Below are 13,147 nucleotides of genomic sequence, written 5' to 3' on the forward strand. Positions count from 1 at the left end.
CAAAATATACTTAGTTTTCTCTGTCTTTGCTTCTAGACCAACCTCCTCACTTGCGTCAATTGAAGTCCGTGTGTTATTCTGTTTATGGTATCTATGTTATCACCCAATAGATTCACATCATCGGCATGGACCAACAGCTGATGTGTTCCATTTACTCGTAATTTCAATCCCACCTAGTTTTCCTGTACTTTCCTAATATCCTACGAATCAAATTAACAACAACAACCATGTGCCGAGGGTACAAAGGACAAAATGTGCAGCGCAGTGGTGTCCCCAAATACCAGTAATAAGTGTTGCCTGGTGATGGCCCACGTGCAGCCGAAACGTATAGGAGCAAGAACAACGAATATATATATAGTTAATGATATTTTAAAACATTAACAAACACTTTTTAATGAATTAAATATAGTTTAGTGTTGTATTTTGTTGCATTACAGACCAAATGTTTTACAATTTAAAATCATAGATTTATCTTTAATATCTAGAGACTGTTATGTTTTATAATAAGCTCTTAATAACATTTCATCTTATTTTTGTCTAACATTTTTTAAAAATTCACTCTATGTTTCGACCTATACTGGTCATCTTCAGATGGGACTACATGGAACACCTGAACTAGTGAAAAACGAATACCAATTTACTTGTTGAAGTTTTCGGTTTCATCACTCCCTGAAAATGAACAGTATAGATCAAAACATATAGTGGACTTTTAACAAAATATTAGACACAGCGAAATTTGTGTTGAAGGTTCCAAAAAGATGGAATAAGATTTTGGTTACGACTAAGGGACTGACACATGTAACGGACGGCTAATTTCAAATTGAATGTCTCAGCGAAATCATATAACTCTCCACTTGCAGCTGACCTATGTTCTGAAGCAACCCGAGTGTTTCGTTGAAGTATAATCGTGCACACAGAGCCAGCTGGTGGTCAAACCAATCTCAGATTTCTCACATCTAGAAGCCCCATAAGGCCGAATCAAAACTTTTCACCATAAACGTATGCAATTTTACTTACAGCCAGCGGATGGTGTCGGCCTGGTCCAGCCAGCAGACAATCAGCAGAAGGACCACCAGCAGCTGCATCTTCCTACTCATGTAACTCCATCCGTCGGACCCCTTCACACACCCAGCATAGTCACAATACACAATATTCACTGCGGATTTATGAAGACTTCTCACTGCTCGTCAAGGTAAGTTTTGCAACAGCTCAGACCTTAGTTGACTTTATGAATTTATGAAGCCATTTTTAAGTCAGATGTAGGAGTGTCCTCAAAGGTTACATTGTCTGTTTCTGTTGGACACACTGATGACTAACTCACAGCACGAAAGATGTCTTTCCTTACATTTAAAAACAATTTTATAACAAATTGATCTTACACACTCAAATGTTTTCATGTTTGTTGTGAAGCAAACTGATGACATAACCTAATTCTCTTATGGAAATCCCACATACCAACTGTCCGAAATCAAATGTTCCTCTTCTGCGTTTGAATAAATATACTCACTATATTTCCTTCCAAATCTCACTGAAATCCGCAAAATATATGTCGAAATTCTGCAACAAATCACAGTTCAAATGGGTCCTTCTCTGTAAGTTTCGCTGTCACATATGGAGAGCATACCAGTAACCTCGTACATGAGTTTCGTGCCTGCAAGGTACCCAGAATCTGAGCTGTAGAACCACGGGTTAATTTGTGTGTTCACGGGTAGAAATTGCTACTTCATACTGAGAAGTAACTTCTGTTCGGCTAAAAATAAAGAAAAATGTAAATTTTCTGTTTTCCACAACGGATCTAATAAACAATACTTAAAGATATGAAACTGACTCCGAATTATTTTTTTCCTTGGCACTACAGCCCCAGTGGGCCTAGGCCTACGTCCATGAACTCCGTTCACTTCGGTTTTTCTAGATCTTACACATACGGTAGGACTCCTTGGGCGAGTGATCAGCTCATCGCAAGGCCTCTACCTGTAGACAAACATAGAAAAACGCACACAATCACCCATGCCCTGAGTGGGATTCGAACCCACGATCCCGGCTTCCGAGCGAGCGAAGACAGTGCATGCCTTAGACCGCTCGGCTACCGTGACCGGCCTCCGAATTATTACCAATATATGTATATGGTGCTTAACTAATTAAGCACTACACCATGGAATCGTAATGGGGGAAATGGATATATGTGAGAGGAGATCTTCACATCCGGGGCCCTTTACACCCCGAGGAAAGAGCTTCCGTTACTCATTGGCTAGAAAGTTGGATGGGCCTCACTTGAACTCTGACCCCTCGACCGTTCATCCCATAGTCAGCCTGAGCTATACCGGCTCCGTACAGTTCTTAAAGCGATGTGAAAACATTCCAGTGGGGATCTTTAATTACATAAAAATAAAGAGTATTATTTTAATTTCGGGTTATTTATTCATTTATTTTTCCCAATAGAATATATTTATATATTAATAAGGAACACAAATAGATCCCGAGGGAAGGATGAGTACTTCTGCTTGCTGTAAAGTAAAATAATTGAACATGTGACTGAACGTTAGACATTAGATTTTACGGAGCGTATTTCTAACACACACACAATAATCAGGCTTCGTTTCCCAGCAAAATGTTTCAGCACACATTGTATTATCGCACACCCGACAACCATGTAAAGATTTACCACAAACCCATTAACCAGACTGTGTTTTACGGCGCACCGATAGCCACGCAGCCGTTGCCAGTTTCTTTCAGTCTGACTTCTCAGAAAAACCGCTTCCGAGTAACAGTCTCCAGTCCCTAGCAACAGACGCCATATCGAGTTCCTGACGCTTGGAGTTTCTGTCTAGTGGCTAGCATTCACGCTGTCCTTTCGGCAGGTCCAAGAGTTGTAACCTAATCCGGAGACCAGCTATCGTGACTGAAATATTCTGTCTCCCAACTGGGTACGTCCGCCAGAAGACGGAGACAGAACCCCGTCTCCGAAACGTTGTGATATAATTAAGGACGATGGCTAATGTCCAGAAACACACCCATTATAATAATACAAGGAGTCTAACGTCCTATAAAAACAGAAGACGCGGCATTAAATTGTGTTTGTGTACTGTATAGAAGGGAGAGCTAATGAACTATAACTCTACTGTTAAGAACTTTCAAGAAATCGTTTTTATACAGATTTTATAAATATTAGCCAAATTATAAGATCTGTAGCGGCCTCCGTAGTCTAGAGGTAACGTTCCCACATCATGACTCGTAGTACGCGGGTTCAAATACCCGGCGGAGGTCTTCGAATTTTTAAGGGCGGAAAAATTCAGGGAACAAGTCCTCCGGGAAGAACTTTAAGCCGTGGGTCCCGTGTCGTAGCTTTACGGCACGTAAAAGAACCTCATATCTCCAAAGGAGGTCACTGAGCCAAATTAACGGACGTTTCCCGCCCAACAGCAGTCTCTAATACCTCTGGTAGATGGGGGAAGCATTATAGATACTTCTCAGCCAGTAGAGCCGGTCTCGCTGGCTGGGCGGGACTGATGGTAAACACCAGTACCGGTAGGATATAGAGACTGGTAGAAATCATAGAGGGAAGCACAATGGACCAATACAGGTCTCAGTGCATGGGGAAACCCACCCTCTCCAATAACTAACTAACTAACTAACAAGATCTGTAGTAATTTTGAAGGCCAATTTCCTTCTATTATCTCGCCTTCAATGATGGCGCAAATGGGTCAAAAATCCGCTTACAGTTAATCCGGATTGAAATATGGAAAACGAAAAATGCTGTTCACAGTTGAGTACCTACTTTAAAAGTCACATGGCATTTGGGAAGGCAGATGTGTCACTTTTCTGTTCAAACAGAACTTAACACTTTCTTTCTGCCTGCTTTATTACATTCGGAGCAACTGACTCTTCTATCGATAGCTTCTAAATAAATGCTCTACAGTGATATTTTGTTATTTAATTTCGTCTGCACTATTTATGTCACTAAAATTTCCAAGTTTTCTTCTCTTTAAGGGCTACATTTTGCTTCACTAATCCGGAAGACCTCCCCCACAATTACTCCGGACTGGTGAGGATTTACTATAATTTGATCTTCTAAAATTTGTCGCGCTGCATGGCTTGTTTGTTATGCAGCGTTTGTTATGCGTTGGATTTCAGAGAATTATGTGCTTCTCCTCTGGTAGAGTTTTTCTGATCTCTCATACTACTCAAGACAACTGTCAGCTATTCACCGCGACAGTGCTGCCCTCAGTCTGACTTCTTTCTGATGTCCATTACGGTCTGGTAAATTCGCAGAAAGGTACACAGAATAGGCCAGAATAATTTTTAATATAGCATCTGGTCGAAAGTCTGTTATAGGTGAAATTTTTTGATTGGGGTCTTTCGTTACTCTCCCAAATATTCAGACACTTAAGATGGACAGTGAATTAAATACAAAGTCGCTATCCATTCCAGCCAGATGTTTCAACGAAGCCAACAGTCTTCCGAATTCTTTGTTGCCAACGCTCCTCATTGAAGGGACGTCGCGAAAACTCGGACTTTGCCCATCGTCCGGTATTCTTGAAGCTAGCGAACACATCATTTCAGAAAATGGACGCATTTCAAGTCCTCATGTGAAAAGGGAAACGCCTACTCTGTAGGGTCCCTTAGGAAGAGCTAACCTCAATCACTGGACGACATACCCAGCACAGTAGCTGTCTGTCCTCTCACATGAGGACGGAAGATTTCTAATAACCGAAATGTTGTGTTTTCTAGTTTCTAGAATACCGGACGATGGGCAAAGACCGAAACCCCAGTAATTCTGGATATTATGCACCATTGTCAGAACCGTTTTCAGTCTATTCGCATAAAACTGTCTAGGCTCCTAGTGGTCTTGGGCAGAGAGCAGTGCAGTCTGGTAACAGGACTGCTGACTGAACACTGTACACTAAGCTGACACCTACATGTAATGGGAGATATAGCGAAATGTGGGTACGAACAGGAATCCTCCTGCCCACATTTCGTCACTTCTGTCAGACCTGGAATAGAATTAACATCTTCAGCTATGCATGGCTGGAGCCGATAGACGTCGGAAGTTCTTCCAAGGCAATCTTAGGACATCGATCCAAGTAGAGAAGTTAAATACAACGTCCGGTGAACAGGCCTTAAAGACTAACATTTCTCAGTATGGAGATCTATATAAAATGTTTAAATATTTAGCGTAGAGCTGATGTATCTTAGCCACACGTGAAGATCTAGCGATAGCCTCGATGAAACTCTAAATCACCAGCAATAAGATCGACGATTGGGCGAAGAAACGGAGAATTAAAATGACTCAAAGCAAATCTACACATATTATATTCACCCTACGTAACCAAAGCTGTCTGACAGTGCAAATGTGCAGTGTTGCTCTACCCCTGAAAAGTCAAGTAAAATATCTGCACATGCATCTCGATAGAAGATTGGCACGGGCAGAGCACATCAAAACCAAAAGAAAACAATTCAACCTGAAAGGGAAACGAATTCGCTGGCTACTCGGAAGATCAAGACTGTCAACAGAAAGCAAACTCCTCCTATACAAAGCAGTACTCAAACCCATATGGAACTATGGAAGTCAGTTATGAGGACAGCCTCCAGTTCCAACATCGAAATCCTCCAGCGCTTTCAATGCAAGACTCTCCGATCCATTCTGAACGTACCTTGGTACATAAATAGCCACAGGATCCATGAAGATCTACAGATGAACACAGTGCTCAGTGAAATAAAATGTGGAATACCAAATATCTAAGAAAATTAGAAAACCACACAAATGCACTAGCAGTGAACCTACTAGACAACAGCGAAACTACACAGAGACTGAAAAGATACACCGTCCTAACTCTACCAGAGAGGCCCTACTAAAACCCCAATACAAGAATTAAAATGATACCAAAGTGAGCAAAAAGAAAACGGGTGAATGAGTTACGTCACTGAGTATAACTCACAGACGAGTCAGTACTTCCTGCAGGCTCTGCAGACTGCATATAGTAAACTGACGTAGTATTTTGTAGCATTTGAGGTTCTAACAGCAGTGATTATCTTCTGGGATATAACTCCATGTGGTCCGTTGAAAGTCAGCCCACGTTTCGGAGGAATATGTCGCCTCCAACTTCAGAGTCGAAGAATATGGCAAGCTGTGTTCGCAGTCGATGCTGGTCTCTTGTTTGATATATTTTCCAATTCTGAAAATGGAGATAACATATTCCTCCGAAACGTCTTCCGACTTCTAATTGACTGCTAAAGCGCTATTTCCCAGAAGACAGAACTCTCAATGTACCATTTTCTTTCATAACTGGAAGTTACTGAAGATGACCACGCATGGCCGAAACACTTTTGACATTTTGATTACTTGCTGATGTCAAGTTTGATTGTACCAAATAATACATTCCAACTTAATTTAGTATAAACCGGTAATTTCCAACCTGAGGGCTCGCCCCTAGGTGAGCATGAGGGCTTCCAAGGGGGCTAGACCATGATAATGACAATAATTTTTAATGTGTTGTTGGGCTGAAATAATTTTCAGGCGCATTTAATCTCTTCTTTAAGAGATGGTCAGAACTGTTGATCCAAGCATTATAAAAATTAGAGCGGTTGATCACCAGCGTTTGTCACCATTATTCATTACAAGACAAAGAACTTTGTGGAGCATTTTAATTTACAATTATTTTTGCTTGGATATGTGATACGATACTAATTACTTGTTAATGATCGTAGAATATAATACTGTGACGCATCGTCCCACTGCTAGACAACGGCTGGATGAACACCTCTCCGAGGAGACAGATTCTTGGTAAACATCCTGTTGTTGGGTAAGGCGTACAACAATACGCGACAATAAAAATACCCGTTGTTAGGTAATGGACCAATAAGCACATATTCTGAAGAAAATGTTTTCCGTGGGGTCCGCCTCGAGGCTGTATAAGGCAGAATTTCAAGTGAGCAGTCAGTAAGAGAGAATGAGAAGTGGAGGAGTAAAAAGTACAACGAAGTTAGCCTGAGAAGAGAAGACTTATATGTGTTGTAGTCACAGTGAGACTGTTATAAATCCGTTGCCAGAATACGACTATTGAAGACTGAGAAGGCTTAATGTGTCCTGGTGATTTGTGAAGTGGATAAAATAGCGATAGCGGTAAAATGATTGTGATTGTATAAAAGAAATGTTAATAAATCCAGTCATCCAATCCAGAATCCGGTTTTATTGGTCACGTAGCCATAAACACGTGACAATATAAATATCAGTAAAAAGGGTTAAATTTATTTCAGTAAAAACTTGTAAGACGACACAAATTTAATGGAAACGAAAGAGGAGGGCGTAGTGTCAAAAATTTGGGTAACATTTTATGTAAATAATGCATAGGTTATTATGATCTCTGTTAAAACGTTGAAAGAATGATTTAAAATAGATCACGGCTTCCAACATATTTTCCCATGTTCGTATCCTATTCTGACCATATTCTGCACTCACAAGCTGAGAAGCGTGGCTCCAGACGGTGAGGACACTGTCTTATTACAGTCAGGAAGTACAGAATTTTAATCTATCTCGGGACACATACCGCACTATTCCTACAGGATCTTAGCGTAGTTTCCTGCTGTTCCCCCAGGCGAGTGTTGGGACACTGAAATCTGCCTTCTTTCAAATTCTTTGGAACGCACCTCTTGTTCATCAGTCTAACATTCAACGTTACATAGTCTTTGTCGTTGACATGGCCATTAAATGGACCGCACATGAACAACCATCACACGAATATTATCTGAATCAGAGAGGGGGCAATAAAGAGCTTCTTGAATATGCCGAAAGCTGAAAGGTAAAACTGTACTTGTAACAAGCCATGGAGGGCCATAGGGCTGAAACGTCGAGGCTCCCACATTTTCCAGACAATAAGCTCACAGATGGCGGTGAGTTTGTCAGTCTTACGCGCCCCCCGCCCTTTATCCCCAGGAATATTCCTGGTACTCATTTCTGTTAGAGGCTGCGTCGGCTCCAGGGCCATACCGCTGCTGGAAGGATTAGGTCAATTGAAAATTTAGTGACCTCTTTGGTATTCGAACTTGGACCTTCCCGCTTTTAACATCGTGCATGAACCAACTACGCTACCGCGTGTCCCCGTAAGTAATGTAAAATTAAGCATGCGCCCAGGCAACATACATAGAATATTGTAACACTGTAACCTCTCTGTCATGTTGTATTGCGCACATGAAACAACTAAAGGCACAAGAAAAACTTCGCATATGTAAAACAGCCTACCTCAGTGTCACAGTAAGACACGGATCCAAGTACTAACCACGCCAAATGTTGCTTAACTACGGTGATCGGGGGAGAACATGTGTTCCCATTATTTTATGGCCGCAATGTCATGAAAGAGTAGATTCTGGTTAGGACTCATAACCAAGAATGGCTGCGCTGGCGAGGACTAGTAACAATGTACCAGAGAAATAGACAAATATTCAATCCCAGCCCAATAGATGGGGAGGGACTAGTAGTAGCCAGATCGATCCCATCCTTGAAGAGAAGTTCCATTTCAAAATAGGTAAACATCTTGAAAGGAAGAAAATATGGTTAGGGGTTCCAACGGGGCCTCCAATCAGGATTTGTTGTGCTGGCGAGGACCAGCAACAGTTTAACCAACCGACCAATATTGGAAAACAAGTGGATTAAGCTGAACGTCTCACGAAAAGGGTGGCGACATTGCTTTCTGTATCCGCTGAACTGAACTCAGGCACGCGGTTCAGGAATATCTTTTTGTTTAGCCACTGAAACAACCTCGCGGAGAGTGAAGAGGAATGGTCCTTCTGTAGACGTTGGACTAAACTTCGCACATAATGATAAGGAAAACCTCTTTATACGGTTCCAGGTCCTACCTCACCGACTGTACAAACGTCTAGTTCTATTGCCACTGAACTGAATCTCGCCCACTTCTCGTACTTCTTTTTTCTGTAGCCTCTGAACTCAACCTCGCTCACAGTGAATATGGACGTATTTTTTTTAACATCTGAACTGAACCTCGCCCACAGTGAATATGGACTTCTTTTTTCTGTAGCCTCTGAACTGAACCTCGTCCACAGTGAATATGGACTTCTTTTTCTGTAGCCTCTGAACTGAACCTCGCCCATGGTGAATATGGACATCTTTTTTTCTGTAGCTGTGAACTGAACCTCGCTCACAGTGAATATGGACTTCTTTTTTCTGTAGCCTCTGAACTGAACCTCGTCCACAGTGAATATGGACTTCTTTTTCTGTAGCCTCTGAACTGAACCTCGCCCATGGTGAATATGGACATTTTTTTTCTGTAGCTGCGAACTGAACCTCGCTCACAGTGAATATGGACTTCTTTTTCTGTAGCCTCTGAACTGAACCTCGCCCATGGTGAATATGGACATTTTTTTTCTGTAGCTGCGAACTGAACCTCGCTCACAGTGAATATGGACTTCTTTTTCTGTAGCCTCTGAACTGAACCTCGCCCATGGTAAATATGGACATCTTTTTTTCCGTAGCTGCGAACTGAACCTCGCTCACTGTGAATATGGACTTCTTTTTTCTGTAGCCTCTGAACTGAACCTCGCTCACAGTGAATATGGACTTCTTTTTTCTGTAGCCTCTGAACTGAACCTCGCCGGCAGTGAAAAGGGACATGTTTTTCTTTAGGTACTGCAGTGATCTTCGCTTGCAGTGAATTTCGTCTCTACTACATCTAACCTGTCAGCATCCCCGTGCGTGTTCTCTGCATAACGGGTTTCTAGATAATACAGTCTAAGTTTACGTCCTAATTAGGGGCCTCTCCCTCATCGTTTTCTACTATAAGTTGCCACGAATTTGGCGCCACCTCATTAATTAATTTTTTCAAAACTAAACCCTCAACTCTGCATACTCGTATCTAATCATAACATGTTTTATTTAAGATACGCTAATATTCAGGTTTGAAGAAGAAAGCGGCGTTGAGACGTAATAACGATGAAGTCTTCATGATTGTAGAGCCTTGCAGTTAGGAAAGAGCCCGACTTTTCGGTCGAAACATAAACCATACAAGAAACAAAACAAATTAATATTTTCATGAAATATTATGTGCACCTTGCAGTCTGGCAGGGTGTTTCCGACGTTTCGGAGGAACTTACTGTCTACATCTTCAGGGTTTTTCCTGCCATTATAATGGAGGCAATATGTTCCTACCCTATTATACGGCGTAATAATTCAGAATCCCATAGGGTACACGTTTATTACTCGAAATATAAGGCTTCACAAAATGAAACAGTCTGGTGGAAAGGGTAACTCTCTTGACTTGTATTCGAGGTTGTTCGTTTCGAATCTCTGTCGGAACACCGGATATTCTTGAATGGTGTTTTTCTTGTTAAGTTCCTCTACACAAACGCTATAGTAGTACCCCAGTTAGGTCACGACTGATTCCTTCCAATTTTTTTTACAATCCATCATTCATTAATCACCCTAGTATCCGACGCTGTAAACCAGGATACATCAGTAGCTATAGCGACGGCCTAACGGCTGGACGGCCATGGTTCGATTGCCGGCAAGGGAGCAAGAACATTTTTATCTACTTAATAGCGTCAAGACCGATTCTGGGGTGCACTCAGTCTCGTGTACAATGAGTTCCAGGGGCTTTTCCTCAGGGAATAAAGCGGTCAGGGCGTCTATCTCACCACTCACCTCCATTTAGTGCCGTGGTCGAGAATGGTAAAGATATACCTCCACTTCGCCATACATCTTCATGGCGTAGCGCATAATTAATTAACCACGGCGACAACTTCACCTCCTTCTCATATCGTTCGATGTTACGTAGACTCGATAACATCAGCATCGATAAATGATCGACTTACCAATCAAGGAACGGAAGCTGTCCGAATTATTTGCACCGCTATGAAGAAAATTAAACATCGTGTTTGAAAACACTACTTCACTACTTCACTAGGATTTGAAATAGTCGAAATTTATCATGAAATGAGATAAAATTATTGGGAACCTGATTTTTCTATATAATCTCCAATAGTAAACACCAACAAAGTTAAATAATTCAAAATTCGAATGTGCATAATAGAACCTACTTCACTGATTATACAAGGTACGAAATGTGTAAGGAACCATTAAATCACAACACGCATACATCAGTTGTAGATGCTGTTTTTCTCACAGATCCGTTGTCATCGTCACTAGCTCGCACTGTTACACAGTCATGGCGTCACGAAACGAATGAAGGCTGTTGAGGCACGTGTGTACCTGTTCCCATGTGAAGGCTCACTGCAGAGATGCTCAAGTTGTCGGTTCCTCCCGCCTCTCCCCCACCCAAAAAACCGCTCTTTTCTTGCCACCATGTTGGAACCAGCACACTGAAACAAATGAATAACTGTTTCACATCACACAAAGCAAATGTTCGTAAAGGCTTTCATTCTCAGCACCCTTAATGAGGCTAACAATGTCTGAGGCTTCTCGTCTCATAAGAGATTACATGTAGTATCATTAAGAAATTTGAAGTATAATTATTAAATATATATATAATTTGATGTGTAAAACCGGACAGGTCTGTCTAGTGGTAACTGTCTAGACTTTTATTTTCGAGGCTCTCCTTTCGAATCTCTGCCAGAACACCGGATAACCTGAGGTTTTTGTGGTTTTCACCAAGTTCCTCCAAGTAATTTCCAGGATAGCACCTAAATTAGGCCATAATCCCTCCCTTTCAGTTCATCTGTCGTTCTACATTTGGACGCTCCACAGTCACGATATCGAAACGTCGTCCTTATATTAGCCACGGAAAGAATGTACGAAGCATCTTTCATGTTATTCTGTGTAGCACTGTACTACAAGCCGGAAGTTGGCGGGTTCGAATCCCAATGTCATTTTATTTTTCAATTGATCTAATTCTTCCAGCAGCACTGTGGCCCTGGGATCTATTCAGCCTCCAACAGAAATGAGTACCAGCAATCTTCCTGGGGGGTAAAGGACGGCCGGCGTGTACTAAGGCTGATAACCTGACCACCATCTATGAGCCGATTGTCTAGAAAATGTACGAGTCTCGACGTCTCACAACCCTATTGGCCTCCATGGCCTGTTACACGGATAGGTTTACATTGTACCTTCAGACATCATTAACCGGTTAGTCTTCGTAAGGGAGACGCAGTATCTGACCTTCGTTTTACTATTTCGATGAATTGAATGCATTAAATGAATTTAACGCACCTATTGCCGCCTCTGAGATATGAATTTGTCACAAAGGCTACTGGTTTGCGGCTTATTTCTGCAGTGTCTCGGTAGTTCTCAAAATGAGAGACTCTTCAAAGTCTTCATCCAGAGTCGCCTTTCTGTGCAGCAATCGTGTACTCATATGTCCGTTTTCTTATTAATAAACGCATCTTTTGATCGATTTTTATAAAACTTGTCACGGGGTTTGTATTGGTGAATTTATTTATTGACCACTTACAGGTCGTAACTACGAATAACTGTAACACTAGCACTGATTTCCACATTTTACAAATCACTGTCTTCTCAGTATGCTTTCACTAGTCGTTTCCAGGTAAAGGAACCTAACAATGGAGATTCTTCAGCTTCTTTGCTCACATCGTTACTGTCCACAGAATATCCGAAAACTGAACTCTGTCAACTGACTAAGCTCTAACATTATCCTTTGCTTATAACATCTCTGCACGGACCACACAGAAACAACCCGCTTTCAACTTTTTTACCGAGCCGTTGCCTGTAAACGGCTCTGGTATATTTGTTTATCTCATGGTCGTCGCATAGCAACAGCCCTACGCGCCACAATAGATCACAACGCGTAGGTTACATAGTTTTAATATGCTGTCATAAATAATATAAATGTGATTTTGTATGACAAGTGCTTCCGTACGTGTATGATTACATAACTAAATTATGCAGGAGGCAAGCAGATGTCATCCTAAATCATGAAAATCCAAATGTACATGAAATTGGACAAGGAGGAGCCTTACTTACTTACTCACGGAGCTGAGTCCTTCTGGAGGATCCGCCAATTCTGCAGCTACTCAAGAATTTCCCAGCATTTTATGGAACCCGAAGGTTCATTAGGAGAAGCCAGACATAGGAAATGTAAGAGGCTTAAACTTGACGGCGGTCAAGCCTACGACCGTTCAAGTGACTAACTGCCGTTTCGGAGCGTCCATTAAATTGATGCACAGG

The 13,147-nt window shown here is 41.6% G+C and overlaps 1 protein-coding gene across 3 annotated transcripts in view; it reads right to left on the reverse strand.

The window, feature by feature from the left end:
- Positions 1–11,214, reverse strand: part of LOC111866785 (protein Wnt-11b-2) — a 69,061-nt gene extending 57,847 nt beyond the window's left edge. The window contains exons 1-2 of one of the 3 annotated variants that reach the window (XM_033752411.1): positions 11,103–11,214; positions 1,018–1,750 (exon numbers count right to left, since the gene is read on the reverse strand). In XM_033752411.1, the coding sequence (XP_033608302.1) occupies positions 1,018–1,097 (80 nt within the window). In that variant the 5' untranslated portion in view covers positions 1,098–1,750; positions 11,103–11,214. Of the gene's footprint in view, positions 1–1,017; positions 1,751–10,818 lie in introns of all 3 variants that reach the window. The other 2 variants (XM_033752412.1, XM_023856043.2) reach the window with 2 other exon arrangements.
- Between the last annotated feature and the right edge of the window lie 1,933 nt (positions 11,215–13,147).

This window comes from Cryptotermes secundus, unplaced genomic scaffold, assembly GCF_002891405.2.
Source record: "Cryptotermes secundus unplaced genomic scaffold, Csec_1.0 scaffold384, whole genome shotgun sequence".
Taxonomy (NCBI): Eukaryota; Metazoa; Arthropoda; class Insecta; order Blattodea; family Kalotermitidae; genus Cryptotermes; species Cryptotermes secundus.